General features: G+C 42.5%; 1 protein-coding gene across 15 annotated transcripts in view; it reads left to right on the top strand.

Moving 5' to 3' along the window:
* Nucleotides 1–17,103, top strand: part of LOC131838687 (cyclic AMP-dependent transcription factor ATF-7) — a 94,715-nt gene that overhangs the window by 59,263 nt on the left and 18,349 nt on the right. For 11 of the 15 annotated variants that reach the window (XM_059185154.1, XM_059185156.1, XM_059185161.1 and 8 more), the window contains 6 exons: nt 3,123–3,219; nt 8,280–8,398; nt 11,457–11,594; nt 14,728–14,885; nt 15,914–16,013; nt 16,534–16,647. In XM_059185154.1, the coding sequence (XP_059041137.1) occupies nt 3,123–3,219; nt 8,280–8,398; nt 11,457–11,594; nt 14,728–14,885; nt 15,914–16,013; nt 16,534–16,647 (726 nt within the window). Of the gene's footprint in view, nt 1–1,496; nt 1,518–3,122; nt 3,220–8,279; nt 8,399–11,456; nt 11,595–14,727; nt 14,886–15,913; nt 16,014–16,533; nt 16,648–17,103 lie in introns of those variants that run through there. The other 4 variants (XM_059185152.1, XM_059185160.1, XM_059185162.1 and 1 more) reach the window with 3 other exon arrangements.

Genomic DNA, 17,103 nt, shown 5'->3' on the forward strand with positions numbered 1-17,103 from the left:
TGAGCCCTGCATCGGGCTCTGCTCAGCAGGGAACCTGCTTCCCCCTCTCTCTGCCTGCCTCTCTGCCTAGTTGTGATCTCTGTCTGTCAGATAGATAAATAGATAGATAAAATCTTTTTAAAAATTGATAATGTCATATGTGTGGTATTTAATGCATTAGATAACAAGAGTTCTAGTGGTAGGTCTTGTGATTCCCATAGTTTCAAAGTAGCAATGAGTATAAAGGACATTTTGATATATGTGATAAGAAGATATGTGTGATGTCTATTCGAGTTAGGAATGTTAAATTTCAGAGTTCTGTGAGAATAAAGATGTAATTTTTTTCCTATCCATGATCACAGTTATCAAGCCCTCTGAGATGCCAGTGGGTGGGAAATCCCTTTGGCCACCTTCAGTTCTTTTCAGATCCCAGCTTTTGACTGGGAAAAATTAAATAACTCAGGGAGAGAACAGGGCAGCATGGAAGGGAGTGTGGGCTGGGGTGTGCAGCGGAGAGGAACCAGAGCTAGAGGCTAGATAAGACAATCGGGACTGTGTAGCAAAATTGTAGCAGAAGCGGGGGTTGCCTTTTTTAAAAAATCATTTTTAAGGTTTATTTATTTGAGAGAGAGAGCATGAGCAGAGAGGGAGGGAGAAACTCAAGCAGACTCCACTACTTATCATGGAGTCTGGCATGAGGCTCTATCTCATGACCCAGAAAAGAGCTCGCCCTGAGCCGGCCGAAACCAAGAGTCTGCCACTTAACTGACTGTGCCGCCCCGGCGCCCCATGTGAACTAAAATATTAAGTGATCCTAACCAGAGTAAAACCTGATGAAGGAAGGTTTCAAGTCTTTTCTCTCAGCTCAGTTTTACACAGACTTTATTTTTGATAGTAGAAAAGGACTTTTACTTAAAGGTCATTCTTCTAGATTCCAGAACATTGTGCAAAATTTTTCAAGCTACCTATATGAAACTTCCTTGAAGTACTTATAAACATCTTTTTGGAAAAGACTGTTAGAACATTACCAGTGTTTTGAAATTCTATACCTCTGCCTGATCCACTGCTCTTCTCCTAAAATGTTGGTTTTTCTTTGTTGTAGACTAGATTCTGCTCATTTCCTTTTACCAAATACCTGGCAAGCTCAGAACCTCAAGAGTGACTTATTTAACCCACAGATATCATACCCCTGGTTAAAAGACTGTTCTTTTCCTTTTTTCACCCTTAGCCCCAGCCATTTTTCCTTAGGGAGAAATCTGTGAAGGAAACCGTTGATGCCTATGGTTAACCAACAATAGAGAAAACTAAAGTTCTTGGATAAATTCCCTCATACTTCATCAGTTTTATCCTGGATCCATCAGAAACCACTCCAAGGCAGTCTTTTTGACAGTTTTACTTTTTGGTTCTTCATCCTCTTAATTGAAAATTCAACTTTTCCCTACAGGCCTGGAGTCCTAACCTGGGAGGATTTTACACCTTAAGCTAGCTTTAGTGCTGATAGGGCTCTGAGCAAATTTGGGGAAAGTATCTACTTCCAGGTAAGATAAAGGAACTTAAACTGAAGTTCAGTGTCACTTTCTTGACTGGATAGGAGCCGGGATGGGTGGGGCTAGCTCCTGTGTATTTGGGTTTGCAGTCAAGAAGCACTGTGGAGGGGCGCCTGGGTGGCTTAGTGGGTTAAGCCGCTGCCTTCGGCTCAGGTCATGATCTCAGGGTCCTGAGATCGAGTCCCACATCGGGCTCTCGGCTCAGCGGGGAGCCTGCTTCCCTCTCTCTCTCTGCCTGCCTCTCTGTCTACTTGTGATCTCTCTTTGTCAAATAAATAAATAAATAAAACCTTTAAAAAAAAAGAAAAAAAGAAAAGAAAGAAGCACTGTGGAAAAAAGAGCTAAAGGTATAGCGTCTGCTGGGAAATGGGTATGTATCTCATGAGGAAAGTAAAAGGAGGGGACTAACCAGTCATTATTTTTAGAAACAAAAAGACAAACAAACATGTTTCAGAGGCTCACTGGTGAGGGAGCTCAGGGAAGCTGCAGCATCCAAGCTGTTCCTGTGTTGCAGGCATGTTTTAACGAAGGAACCAGGCCAGCCAGCCTCAAAGGGAATTCTGAGGGTATCATTCTTTTGAATTACTGCTGTTCATCTGTTCTCTTCATCTCCCCAGCTTTAAAGAAGGGGTGGGAACATGAATTACTGTCCAGTAACCCTGTCTTATATGTCGTAACTGAGGCTGACCTAGCCTCACCTTTTCATTTTCCTTTCACCCAAACCCCTAAATAAATAAAGCCTCTACACCATCTCCTTTTCCCTTCCCTCATCCTGCCTACAGGGTCCTCCCTACCCTAAAAAAAATTTTTTTGCTTGCATTTTTATTCTGTTATTCTATAGCCAGCAGCATTGCACTGGCCCCTTTATGGCTGCCGGAGCCCAGGCGGGCTGCCCGATGAGGGGAGACAGCATTTGGCCGATGGGGCTGGTGTGTGCCATTACTGCTGGCCATTGGGCCTCTGTCCTCTACGGCTCCATCCTGGCTCATTAAAACCCTGAGCCAAATAGCTGGGCAGGCGCCTGCTGCAGCACTATGGGGGCCAGGAAGTTAAATGGTTCTCCTAATCCTGCATAATTTATCTCCCTGTTATCCCCCTCATAAATAGTCCAGTTCAGCCCCACTGTGGAGAGCTTCATTCTGAATTTCCTATTTTTGTGATGACCAATGAGTGTCCAGCTTTTCCCTTCTTCCCTCTTTATTATTATTATTAAAAATTATTTCCCCCTTGTTTGCCACGAGCCTTGCCTAAATGTTTTTTTCATTTGGAGCCTCCTGCCTGGACCCCACTTCACCAGCAATCTGTCCACTTCTCTCATTTGGACCTGATACTGCAGAGCAGTTGGTGCTGCGGCCCTCCTCTTCTCCTCTCCGCATAGCTTTCTAGTGCCTCATTTTCCCCTTCCCCATTTTCTCCTTTAATCCCTCTCCTCTCCTTTTCCGTCACTTCCAATTTTTTCTCCTTCCCATTCCCCTTTCAGCCCTTCTGTCCAGGGACCATCCTTATTGCAGGATGTTTGGTAGGACATTTTAAAAGGGCACTGAATCGCTTTTCTTTTTTTTTTTTTTTCACATCTCTGTTTCTGTTTCGTTTCAGAGATTTACAAACGAGGACCACCTGGCAGTTCATAAACACAAGCATGAGATGACATTGAAATTTGGCCCAGCCCGAACTGACTCAGTCATCATTGCAGGTACTTGCTGCCCCTGAAGCCACGTGCCTTGATATCACCAGACAGTTAAGATTAATACCAGGGACCAGATGTACTGGGAGCTCTACTCCCCTTTTCCCATTAAGAGCCCTTATGTGATCTGCATTTAATCAGGAAAAAGGAACACTAAATGCTCCCAAGTTTCTATTGTGCCCTCCATTCCGTTTTTAAATACAAGATTGGGTTCTGCGGTTTTTGAGGGTAGGAGTGTTGAGGTTTTGTCTTGGCTTTTTTCAGCCTATTCCCTCCTTGCCTTCTTTTTATTAAGACTTTGGAAGATTTACAGACAAAAGATGCCTTTGACATTTCTCCCTACCCACAGTGAAGGGGTGAACAAAAGAAAGCAAGAAAGCCGACTTAGCCTGGCTGCTTCTCTTCCACCGGGTGTCAGTTTCCCCCAAGCAGTCAGTTCGTAAATTCAGCTTAGCTTGTGAACCCAGACAGCCCTGAGGGCACATTTCCAAAGCTCAAACAAGACATTTAGTCAATGGGACTTTTCTAAGCCAATCTGGGTGACCTGGAATCTCTTGCTGGTTGTTTTAGATAGTGTCTTGCTTACGTATGCCATGCTCTAGGGAGCATTCTCAGAAACTGCTCTCAAATCGTGCGGCAGTTCTACTGTGACATTTTCAGCTAGACAGACATACAAAACAAAGTGGGCCTTTTCTTTCAATACTGTGAGGGGTTCTAACTTAGCCTGAGTTAAGCAGGCTTACTGCAATATTAGCCAGTAGGGGATTTAGTTGATAGTTATTACATAACTCAGATAAGACACGATTTTTCTAAATATTGCTAACCAAATGCAACCCAAGATATAGTGAAGGAAAGAGAGAACCTCATTCTCCGTGCTTTTATATGTGAAGAAAGGAACTTGCCCTTACACATCTTCTAATCCTTATTAATTCAGCAAATACTTATGAATAGCTACTGTATGCACCAGCCACTTTACTAGGAATTTGTAGATTATAATTCCTGGAAAATGACATGATGAGTTGGGGACATTGTCATTGATGATCCTTAAGAAAACCTGGAGGAAATCTTAGGAAGAGTGGATATGGTATAAAAATATATGTAGGTGGGGACCTGGGTGGCTCAGTTGGTTAAGCAACTGCCTTCAGCTCAGGTCATGATCCTGGAGGCCCGGGATCGAGTCCCTCATCGGGCTCTCAGCTCCATGGGGAGTCTGCTGCTCCCTCTGACCTTCTCCCCTCTCATGGTCTCGCTCACTGTCTCTCTCTCTCTCAAATAAATAAATAAAATCTTTAAAATATATGTATATGTAGGTAACACGTACTTAAATTTATTAAGTCAAGGCACACATAAATGAAAAAAATTTTAGAGTTTGCGGTCAAGTACAAGTGATAATTCAAATAGTATAAATACTAAGAGAATGAATGTTAAGTGGGATTAATCAGAGAAAGTTTATGAAAGAGGTACATTTGAGACAAGATTATCAGTTTGGAAAGATTATTTCAAAGGTGGGAAGTTCTATGCCAAGTCTATAAGAGTGATGAGAGAAATCAATACAGGATAGTCCCAAGGAGAGAAAGTGTTTTCCTGTTACTCTTTGCATTCTGTTCTGGAGTGCTTATCCCATTGCACATGACTCCTTATCCTGTTGAGGAGGATAATTCTCATTTCTCTAAATTGAGACTTTGTGTCCGACATGTATTTCAATCCCTTATTGAACACCTACTTGGCTGTCTTTCTGTCCTTCAGATCTTCATGCCCCGCCACACCCCATTTCTGAGCTTCTCTCCTTGTCTCCTAGACCTTCTCCTTCTCCTTGTTATTCAGTGATATCAGTAGTCTCAAAATTTTGAGTTGTTAAAAAAAAAAAATCTTGAGTTGTTTTATTCTTTCTTCACATTCTCTCTGTTCTGTTCCTCCCACTACCCTCATTATGCTTGGGTTTCTCCAAAGCTGGTCCCCTTGACCAGTCTCTAGTTCTCGTCTTGCATTCTCTTGAAAACCCAGTCTTGGGACACCTGGGTGGCTCAGTTGGTTAAGCATCTGCCTTTGGCTCCAGTCATGCTCCCAGAATCCTAGGATTGAGTCCCACGTCAGGCTCTCTGCTCAGCAGGCAGCCTGCTTCTCCCTCTCCACCCCCAGCCCCCTGCTCCTGCTCTCTGTCTCACTCTGTCTCCCAAATAAATAAATAAAATCTTTTTAAAAAGAAAGAAAGAAAAGCCAGTCTTCCTTAAATTCTTCTGCTTGCTCAAAATATGTGGGTACCTGGCTCTCTGGCTCAGTTGGGGGAACATGAGACTCTTGATCTCAGGGTCCTGAGTTCAGACCTCATCTTGGGGATACAATTATCACTTAAAAAAAAAAAAAAACACACAATAAAACCCCTAAAAACCTTCTCCCTCTAAATAAAATGCTCTTAGGTGGAAAAAAAAAAAAAAAGGAAGAAGAATCTCAAGCTATAAGAGACTCTTAATTGAAGGAAACAAACTGAGGGTTGCTGGAGGGGAGGTGGATAGGGATTGGATAACTGGGTGATGGGCATTAAGGAGGGCAAATGAGGGCGCCTGGGTGGCTCAGTGGTTAAGCCGCTGCCTTCGGCTCAGGTCATGATCTCAGGGTCCTGGGATCGAGTCCCGCATCGGGCTCTCTGCTCGGCAGGGGGCCTGCTTCCTCCTCTCTCTTTCTCTGCCTGCCTCTCTGCCTACTTGTGATTTCTCTCTGTCAAATAAATAAATAAAGTCTTTTAAAAAAAAAAAAAAAAAAAAAAAAAAAAAAAAAAAGGAGGGCAAATGATGTAATGAGCACTGGGTGGTATATACAACTGATGAATCACTGAACTCTACCTCTGAAACTAATAATGCACTGTATATTAATTAATTGAATCTTTAAAAAATCTGTCCTAGTCTTCCTATTTTCTTTTACTCTCAAGGCTATACTTGGACTCTTGGGCTTTCTGTAATCTAGCCTGATGATACCTACCCCACTTTGTATACAACTTATATACCTGACTTTTCTTTTTCTTTTTCTTCTTTTTTTTTTTTTTGCATTTGAAGTTGACTCCACACCGAACTTGGGGCTTGGGCTCATGACCTTAGATCAAGAGTCACAGGCTCTACTGACAGCCAGCCCGGCACCCCCTGAGTTGATAATCTTTACCCTAGACGTACCTTTTTCTCCTCACCTATATGTGGTCCCATACCCTGTCTCTCCCTGTGCCTTTACCTGCCTTACTCCTCTTACCCTCCAAATCTTCTCTTCTTTCTCCTGGTGAAAACCATTCTTGAAGGTGCAGCTCAAGTCCCACTTCTTGAAACCTCCTTACTCTTCTGTCATTAATTTGTCTTTATTTAATTACTACAACAAACTTATTCCCTACTGCACATGGTGCCTAGTTTTGTGTATACTATGATGCTGTTGATGTATATTGGTTTATTTCCTTGACTAGAAAACATTTTTCTGTTCCCTAGGGCAAGAGCCATGTCTTACATTTGGCAAAACTCCTATACTCTTAACCATCTTCTCCCCCAAATTTACTCACAAGTATATATGCATATAGCATCAAAACATGTAGAAGGTATTCAGTAAACACTTGTTGATTCCTTTAGAATCATCAGAGCACCCTAAAGGTTTTCTTACATATTTTCTGGCTGTTTGGTTGTTTGTTCAGGAATGGGAGCAGCTTGTATGAGTCTCAGGTCAGAGAAGCAAAAGGCCCTCTTCTGCCATCGCCATGCCCTTAGCTGGTCTGTCCTGTTTCACTTGACTTGTGATTTTTTGTGTGTGTCCTTACTCAAGTACTTTTGAGCGTAAAGGATGATATTACCTCCATTCACCCGGGGATGGAGGGAAAGTGGCTTCATCACTGGCCAACCAAAGCTGCCAGAGGACCTTTTAAAACTATTTTGGGAGGTAGTGGTAACTTTTCCAAACACTCTCATTCAGAAGAGGTTTTGTTTAAATTAAAAAAAAATTTTTTTTTGCTATTTCCATGGAAAATCCCAGTGGACTATTTCCAATCGATCATGCTAAAAGGAATGATTTTATTCCCAGGTCTCACTCCTTAAAATGTCATTTAAACATTGTTCTGTTTCTGTCATTCAGTTTAGCGGTTTGGGATATGTAATGAATCCCTGAGGGGACTAGCATGTCAAAGAAAACCATCATAATAGAAGTTTAGATCAGCGAACAGGATTCAGCTGAACTAAGAGAGAAAAACTAGAAAACCAGAATGGGGAGAGAGGAGCTCAAATCTAAAATTCAAGTTGCTTGTAAAGTTTACACGGGTTGCCAATCACCTTCCTCTTCCCAGGGGCAAAGGCACTGTTGAGGAAAGATTTGTGACACCCCTGAGAGGATATTTCGGCTGGCAAAGCTAAATCCAAATATCCTGGTTTCCAGAATTTGCTCTGAGCCCAGGTTTCTGTGAAATGAGCTCTATTGTTTGCAGTTTCCTTTTCTAGCTCATGATCTTGCTGTCTTGTTCCTCAGCACCAAGATTTGCCTGGAATGCCTTCAGAAGGTAACAGACCCTTACCTCAGTGACTACTGAAAGACAAGGCACCATTTCTTATTTGGTAGCTTTAGCAAGCAAACTCAACCATCTGATCCTCAGTTTCTTCTCCTCATCAGATGTTAACGCCCATCTGCTTATACCTGCTCACTTCAGACCTAGCAGGGAGTAAGTTTAAAAGAGAAAATGTCACTTAACTGTTCTTTATTTTCAGATCTGGAGGTTTCACAAATTCCACCTGGGTGGGTGGTTTTGTTTTGTTTTGTTTGGTGGGTGAGGGAGGTGAAACCAGCCTCTGGAAGAAAGGGGGTTACAGGGAGAGTCACACAACAAAACATTGTTCTGTCTTCCCTCTGCTGGCCTTGAAGCAGCACAGCACAGACACCCTCTGGTGGCCTAGCGCTGGCCTTCACCCGCTCCAGCTTCGTAAAAGCAAATTTGCCCAAACACAGAGACTCTTTCCGAATAGAAGAATAAAAATGTGTTCTCCGTATACTGTCAAGTTTTAATTTCAGGTCAAAACTAAAATAAAGTTTCCTTTTTTTCTTTTTCATGTCTGCAGATCAAACTCCTACTCCGACTAGATTCCTGAAGAATTGTGAGGAGGTGGGGCTCTTCAATGAATTAGCTAGCTCCTTTGAACATGAATTCAAGAAAGCTGCAGATGAGGAGGAAAAAAAGGCAAGAGGCGGGACTTTTGCTGACAAACTGACAGTGTTCAGATGGAGGCTATTTTCATTGTGCCCTGGGATAATTTGCTTAGTCGGTTAAAGCACATAATTATGGGCTTCATTCTTTAGAACCAGATGATACCCAGTAATCCAAATCAGCCTTCATGTCTTCAGGGGGTCCAGATGATGGATCAGTACAAGTCTGTCTTTAGTAAAAATTAGGCTTCTTGCCCTTTCAGTGGAGCATTAATTCAGTAATCTCTCTCTCTTTTTTTAAATTTCACTTCTGAAAATGTTAAGGATGTTAAAAGATTATAAATTATTCAGATTCTGTGAGATAATATTTTTGGGGATCAAATCTCTTACTCTTTTCTGAGCTAATCAGTCTTCTTACCTGGACTATTGGCATTCAGCCAGCCAATCAACAAATATTTATTACATTTTGACACTTCTTTGTTTCAATATATGTAGCTCTTACTTTCAGGTAGCTTTCTCATGATATTCCAGACATTAAACTTCAAGAAGGGGTTCGTAATGCCTTCCAAAGGAGATCAACTAGGATCATGAAAGGATTAGAAATTGTCACTTTGGAAACATAAAAAGAAACTGAGGAAGTTTTGCTTGGAAAAGAGAAGTATTAAAGTGAAAAAAAATAGTGTTCTTCAAATATGTGAAGAGCTTTCATGTAAAAGAGGGGTTAAACTTACTCTCTCTGGCCCAGGTGTGGAAATAGGACCAGCAGGTAGAAACTATCACAAAGTGTGTGCATTTGTATGTAGGCCACTTTAGGTATTATAGAGAGGATTAGAATGTTGGAATCCCTTATTCTGAGTTCTTTCTTTCTAAGAGGTAAATCAAGAGAGTTGTGAATTATTATTTTTTTTTCATCCAGCATAAATTGTAATTGTAAGAATGCAAGATAAGGTATCCTTATCACGGACGGTTTCTCTAAGTTCCTTAGCTTCCTTTGAGCTTCTTTTCCTGCTATCTCCCTCAGACTGAAAGAAAGCAGGGAAATCCACTGGCTTATATTTGTCGTTCCACTTTCAAACAGCTGGACTAGCCACAGTCTTTTCGTCGTTACTTTTCTCCAGAGACTCCAGTCTCTCATCTCTCAATGGCTTCAACCTATGTGGTATAATTTTATTTTATAGCTTCCCTGCCTCATCCCCCAGCCACCATCATTTCTCCTTCTCCCAAGACAAATCAGTCCAGTTGTTTCCACCAGGATGTGAGTGATTTAAAATCAAACTCGTTAGAGGCAAATTCAAGAAAATTAACCTCCCTTTAAAAGTGGGAAGTCTTTTCTACTGCCATTTTAACTCAGTTGACATTCTGGGAGCCCATTCATAGTTGGTCAGGCATTTTTTAACTCATTGAGTATCTTGATATTTCTTCCTGCCTATACAGGGGGTTGGTCTTTACCTCCCCGTGATGAGAACAACAGACTCATTAGAAGATTGTGTCTAGGAATGTTGACTGAGTCTAAAATTTCACTGAACCACAGCTTTTCTGGGAGATGCCTCTAAGGGAGTTTAAACCTGTGGTTCTATTTACTTAGAGGCCTCTCTTTCCCACCACCCTCTGACTTCAGGGATCCCAGAGTTAGCTGAATTGGGCCCAACATCTTCACAATGTAGAAAAAATGAGGGCAGAAATGAAAACATCTTTGCTGTTGTTTACCCCCATCAGATTGGAGAGAAAGAATCATTACCACCATCTCTAACATGGTAGACACCAGATTATCTTCGGTGTGCTCAACTACCAAGATTTCTAGGGATTAAGGTAGGAAGGGAAGAGTTAGAAACAAGCTCCTCTTTGACCAAGAAGCCTAAAATATGGGAAGAATAGAACAAAGGATCTACTTTTTCATGAAACCGGACTGCAGTGCCTGCCCTTCTGTCATGCAATGTCAGGGCCATCCTTTCAGATGGTTTATGGTTCCCTGCAAAGCCATTTACGGCTCCACAGTTTCTGTGAAGTGATTCACCACTGCCAGAAATGTACTCTCTTTTCCTTTCTGGTTTCCTCCAGTCCTGCTTCTGGGACCAAGGTCTAATGTCTTTAACTAATCAAATGACCAGGCTTTCCTTTCCTCATTACCCCAGACCCTAGCTTCCTAACTTCTAGCTTCTAGCACCAGATGCTGGGGTGAAGTCACCATCAAGCATGGGAAGTTCCCTAGAAAAGATCTTTCCTGTCTTGTTTGCAGTACTTCATTAGCTAGTCTGTCTCTGTTTGCTTTTGATACTTGTGTAAACTAGTCCTTCTGGTTGGCAGAAGAAGTGCTCACAGTTCTCTAGTGGCCAGCAGAGCTGTTTGGAAATAGGCAAGCACTGGAGTCAGGAATCATTATACTTTCCTGAAAAATGATACAATTATGATTTAAATGGCATCTCTTTTTTTCTCCTTTCAGGGTCTTTATAAACATTTATAAGTATTTTTTTCCTTTCAGAATCATTAAGTATTCACCCATGGTGAAGCATGCATTATTTCTATTTTACAGTTAGAGAAACCGAAGTTCTGGGGCTCAGTCATTAAGCATCTCCCTTTGGCTTAGATGATGATCCCAGGGTGCTGGGATCGAGCCCCACATCGGGCTCCCTGCTCAAGTAGGAAGCCTGCTTCTCCCTCTGACTACCACTCCCCCTGCTTGTGTTCCCTCTCTTGTTGTGTCTCTGTCAAATAAATAAATAAAATCTTAAAAAAAAAAAAAAAAAGGAAAAGAAAAGAAAAACAGAAGTTCTGAGAAATTGAAATGATATGGCCAGAGTTGTACATAAAACCTAGTTTCCATATTTGTTTGACTTGCAGTTCAGTTCCTTGACCAAAGGCTGAACTTAGAAGTATATTTCCTCAGGGCATTAGACTGCTTCAGTCAGTAGAACATGCAACTTTTGATCTCAGGATTGTGAGTTCAATCCCTACATTGGGTGTGGAGCCTACTTAATAATTTAAAAAAAAAAAAAAAAAAAGGAAAAGAGAGTATATTTCCTCATCTTTGAACTGGAAAGATTTTTGATTCAGTTCAACTGGGGTTGAACTTTGTTTATTTGTCTCTTTAACAGGCTGCTGCTGGGCCCCTTGACATGTCTTTGCCTTCCACACCAGACATCAAAATCAAAGAAGAAGAGCCAGTGGAGGTAGACTCATCCCCACCTGATAGCCCTGCCTCTAGTCCCTGTTCCCCACCACTCAAAGAAAAGGTAAATTCTCTACCAAGGATTATCCCAGGGATGCCTGGGTGGCTCTGTCAGTTGAGCATCCAACTCTTGGTTTTGGTTCAGGTCATGATCTCAGAGTTGTGGGATCAACTCCCGTGTCTGGCTCTGCACTCAGTGGGGAGTCTGCTTCAGATTCTCTCTCCTTCCCCCTTTGTTCCTCCCCCTGCTCATTTACATGGGTGTGCTCTCTCTCTAAAATAAAAAATAATCTTAAAAAAAAAAAGAATTATTCCAAGTGTTAATTGATAGGTAGATTAAGTTTTGATTCATTACTTGTATAAATAGTATGTGACACAGGATTGATTATATTTAAATAATGCTCATTATTTAGAAGATTTGTATAAATTACACCTATTCTCTGACCCAGTAGTTCCACTTCTGAGTCTATATGGAAGTGAAATTAGTATATAAAAAGTGTATAAGAGGGACGCCTGGGTGGTTCAGTCGGTTAAGCAGCTGCCTTTGGCTCAGGTCGGATCCCAGCGTCCTGGGATCGAGTCTCACATCGGGCTCCTTGCTCGGCAGGGAGCCTGCTTCTCCCTCTGCCTCTGCCTGTCTGCCTGTGCTCGCTTGCTCTCTCTCTGATAAATAAATAAAAAATCTTAAAAAAAAAAAAAAAGTGTATAAGAATGCTCATAACAGTTCATTATAGTAAAAAAACCGAAGTATTCCAAATGTCCATCAATAAGAGAATGAATAAATAAGCTGTGATATATTTCTAAAATGGAATAGTAGGGGTGCCTGAGTGGCTCAGTCAGTTAAGCATCTGACTCTTGGTTTCAGCTCATCATGATCTCAGGGTCATGAAGTCAAGCCCCACATCGGGCTCCATGCCGGTCTTGGGGCCTGCTTAAGATTGTCTCTCTCCATCACTCTTTGCCCTTTGCCTCCCACAGCCCCCCCCTTCAAAAATAAATAAATGAAATATAATGGATAATACCACATGGCATTAAAAAAGAATGAACTAATGATATACACAGCAGTGTAGGTAAATCCTACAAATGTTATATTGAACAACAACAAAATTCAGACACAAATTACACACATGACTCATTTACATCAGGTTCAAGAAGAGGCAAAACTGTTTGATGATAGAACTCAAAGTAAATGTTTAACTTTCATGAGGGAAGATGTGGATTTGGAAGGGATACCTTCTGGGGTGCTGGAAATGGGTTCTGTCTTGATTTGACATATATGAAGTCATTTAGTTAGATGTAGTTAGTCATCTAACTAAATGACTTTAGTTAATCATTTAGATTAATATACTTTATGTATATTGTAATTCTATTATTCTGGGGTTTTTTGGAGGGGGGTTGCTTCTTGTTTTGTTTTGTTTTGTTTTGTTTTAAGAGAGGGAGAGAGAGGGGCGCCTGGGTGGCTCAGTGGGTTAAGCCTCTACCTTCGGCTCAGGTCATGATCCCAGGGGCCTGGGATCGAGTCCCGCATAGGGCTCTCTGCTCAGCAGGGAGCCTGCTTCTCCTCATCTCTCTGTCTGTCTCTCTGCCTATTTGTGATCTCTCTCTCTGTCAAATAAATAAATAAAATCTTTAAAAAAAAAAAAAGAGAGAGGGAGAGATCGGAGTGGGGAAGGACAGATGGAGAGAGAGAATCCCAGGCAGGTTCCATGCCCAATGTGGAGCCCGACATGGGGCTCAATCTCATGACCCTGAGATCGTTATCTGACCTGAACTGAAATCAGGAGTCGGCCACCCAACCAACTGCACCACACAGGCACCCCTGTACTTAAGTTACTAAGTGGGAAAGAAAAATTATGTAATTCGTAAACTGGACATTAGGGGCGCCTGGGTGGCTCAGTGGGTTAAGCCTCTGCCTTTGGCTCGGGTCATGATCCCAGGTTCCGGGGATCGAGCCCACATCGGGCTCTGCTCAGCAGAAAGCCTGCTTCCCCCCACCCCCCGCCTGCCTCTCTGCCTACTTGTGCTCTCTCTCTGTCAAGTAAATAAATAATCTTTTTTTAAAAACTGGACATTAAATGATTTTGGAAAAAAATCTTCTTAGAAGGAAGTCTTCTAGTGACTCAAAGAGAAAATCTATTAGAATTCTGAGTATTATTTTTTTAAAGGAAACTTTCTATGAGGTAATGTTTTTTATAAATTTATTGAAATACAGTATACACAAAAAACGCATGAATTGTGAGTATATAGCTCACTGAATTTTCATGAAGTTTACAGCCTGAGTAACCAGCACCCAGATATTATCAGAACCTCAGAAGCCCACTCATGCCTTTTTCCAGTCCCTACTCTCTACCAGGGGTTATTAATTTTAATGTCCACTGTGGTTAGAACATCTGTACCTCCTTTTACCTCCCTCCAAATTTGGTTTGATAACTTCCCCAACCTACCTCCTCCCTAAACATTGCAACTGTCCCTCCCCCCTCCCCTTTTCATTAGCAACCAGGTCCTAAAGATTGTCTGGAGCTGTGTGAAGGCCAGTGTGGCCACTAGCAACTAAGGTCCCAAACAAATTAACGGTGGGAAGTGGTTTGTTTTATTACAACATGACTATTAAATTCAAACTTCCATAGTCTTTTCCTCCATAGTTTTTTTTAAAGGCTATGTGCGGGGGGCAGGTGCGGGGGCACCTGGCTGGCTCAGTAGAGCATGCAATTCTTGATCCCAGGGTCGTGAGTTCAAGCCCCGCACTGGGCATGGAGGCTACTTAAAAAGGTAGGGGGCATATGTCTGTAGGAGATATTGGGTTGCCTTATCACAGTGTTACACCCTGTCTTTTCTCATTAGAGATTGGAGGACACTCAGGCATCTGATTTGGAACAAGAGTGAAAAATTATTACAGTCCTTGGAACTTACATAGCACTACAGTGCTTCTATAAAGATTTCAAGTGATTTTCAACTCTTAATCTCATTTATATAGCATTCATCCCTGAAAGGGATATAGCCAGAGAGCCTTAACTCAGCATTCCTGTTGAGTGGGCGAGTGAAGTATGGATCCATGATCATGGTAGAGTGATGGCATGATTTACATGAGTCACTGTGGTGCTCTTTCCAGTAAATTTGTACTACATTTAACCAGCTACATATTTTCCTATAAGCAGCCCCTTATAGCATTCTGTGTTCTGTTGGTCTCTTCTCCTCAGGAGGTGGCCCCAAAGCCTGTCGTGATCTCTACCCCAACACCTACCATCGTGCGTCCTGGCTCCTTGCCTCTCCACTTGGGCTATGATCCACTTCACCCAACCCTTCCCTCCCCAACTTCCGTCATCACACAGGCTCCACCATCCAACAGGCAACTGGGGTAAGTAAAGCAGGGAGAAACAGTGAAGCCTGAACCCTTTTGTACTTGGTAAAAAAAAAAACAAAACGGGAACTGTTTTTCAACACTCAAAACGAGTCAGTGAGATTGTCTCTCAAAATAAAATATCCCCCCATAACCAGAAATCTCCTTCACGTTATTAGTAAGCAAGCAGGTATTTATTTGGGAATAATACTGCCTTAATTTAGAGGTTTAATACTTCTTTGATCTGAAAGAAGAATCTTTAAAACTTTAGGAAGTTATTCATAGTGGTGGAAGCCACACAGGAAAGTAAATTTAGTTCTTGGCCTCAATCTGTATAAGTTTTGGAGGGCATTACTGAATGACAGGCTGAAACCCATTAAGTCATCTTTTTTGAGTCTGGTGTTCCCATTAGTCTGGGGCTCTTGGTCTTTGCTGCCCCTAATTTTGTTTGTCTGTCTGTCTGTATTCCTGGCGTGGTCCATACATATTTCCTAATGAGATGACTTGAGCTCCTGTTCCCAGGTACCCATGGGTTAAGAGGTTTTTGTCAGGATTTAGCCTCTTAAAGCTTATTGTTCTCTGGACCCACTAGGAAAAATACAAAGTGACATCTTTTGGGGCTAAGATAGAGCAGTACATGCAAATGGCAAGAGAAGCTTACTCATGTTTGGCTATCATATGACGTAATTCAGCTTTGCAAAATGACAACTTTCATCCATGTCCTGGCTAAGGCAAGACAGAATTTATACATGCCAGTGGTAGGGATGTTTTGTTGTTCTGACATCTTAATAGGATTAGCTTCCCACCAGTTTGAGTTCAGTGGTGTTTGCTTAATTTGCAAGGTGTAAAGATCTTACCATTTCTGTCTGTCTGAAAGGTAAGTAGCATTCACTGGTTTTTCCTTCTTCAGGAGGGTGTCAAGGTTTTATAGTGTTGCCCTGTAGCTTCCATAACTAGAGAAGCATGGGCAATTGCTATAATTATAGGAGGAGGATCTATAGACAAAAGGGTCTGTGTGATGAGCATTTCACTTCATGTTTCCTCAGGTCTCCCACTGGCTCCCTCCCTCTCGTCATGCATCTTGCTAATGGACAGACCATGCCTGTGCTGCCAGGGCCTCCGGTACAGATGCCTTCTGTTATATCGGTGAGCTCTGTAGTTGGGGCAGCCAGCCCTACCAACACACTAATCCCTCGCTTCCACCTGAAAGCTCATAAACACACATGAGCCCCAGGGAGACATGGGCTCTGGTCTGTATTAGTTGAGCGTGGCAGCCAACTCTTTGCTAACCTCTGCCAATCCAGCAAGCACTGTGGAACACTAGACAAAGACTCATCTGGACAATTGGCTCCTGGTCTAGGAATTGATCTTGCCAGCCTGCTGATTGGTTGATTTCACTTGGCACTTAGCGCCTCCCACATTACCCACCACTTGATCCTCAAGATACAGCCCCAGCCATTCCCATAGAAATTGTCACAGCACTGAAGGATTAGATTCCCTACCATGTGGTACTCCATGGGGAAAGGTGTTTCCCAGGCTGTCCCTCTATGCCCTATGGACAGGCTGCACAGAACAGGCCAGTCTCCAAAGCACTTCATTTTGGAAAGCTGTTGCCCCCAACTAGTATTATATTCCCTTCTGGTTTTTCCTCCTCCTCTTGATCCAGCTGGCCAGACCTGTGTCTATGGTGCCCAACATTCCTGGTATCCCTGGCCCACCAGTTAACAGCAGTGGTTCCATTTCTCCCTCTGGCCACCCTATGCCATCAGAAGCCAAGATGGTGAGTACATCCCAGCTTGGGGCAGTGTTGGCCCTTTTAAAAAAAGTGTTATCAGCTAGGTTTTTCGGGTGAGCCAGGCAGAGAAACCTGGGGCTTGCAAAGCTAAAGATACCCTGTGGTGGGGTCTGGAGAAGAAAAGACCCTGATTCATGACTGTCTCCTCTCTTCCACCTTTAGAGCCTGGTACATAGACCATGGCAGTGAAAAGAAGCAGCACAGATTGTTTGGAGTGGAATGCTTGCTGTTTCAGTTCCAGGGTGACAGATGGAGGGTGGACGAGTGGGCAGGAGAGCTGGCCAAGAGGTGAATAGCTACGTAACCAGCACCTGGCTGGGTTCCAGAAGAGAGCTTTCATCTGGACTCTATTACTTCAACAGCCCCCACCCTCCAACTGTGCCCAGGATGGTAGCCAAGGAACAGGGTAGGCATGGTAGGGATCCAGGTGCACATTTTCCC

Source organism: Mustela lutreola, chromosome 8 (assembly GCF_030435805.1).
Source record: "Mustela lutreola isolate mMusLut2 chromosome 8, mMusLut2.pri, whole genome shotgun sequence".
NCBI classification, from domain to species: Eukaryota; Metazoa; Chordata; class Mammalia; order Carnivora; family Mustelidae; genus Mustela; species Mustela lutreola.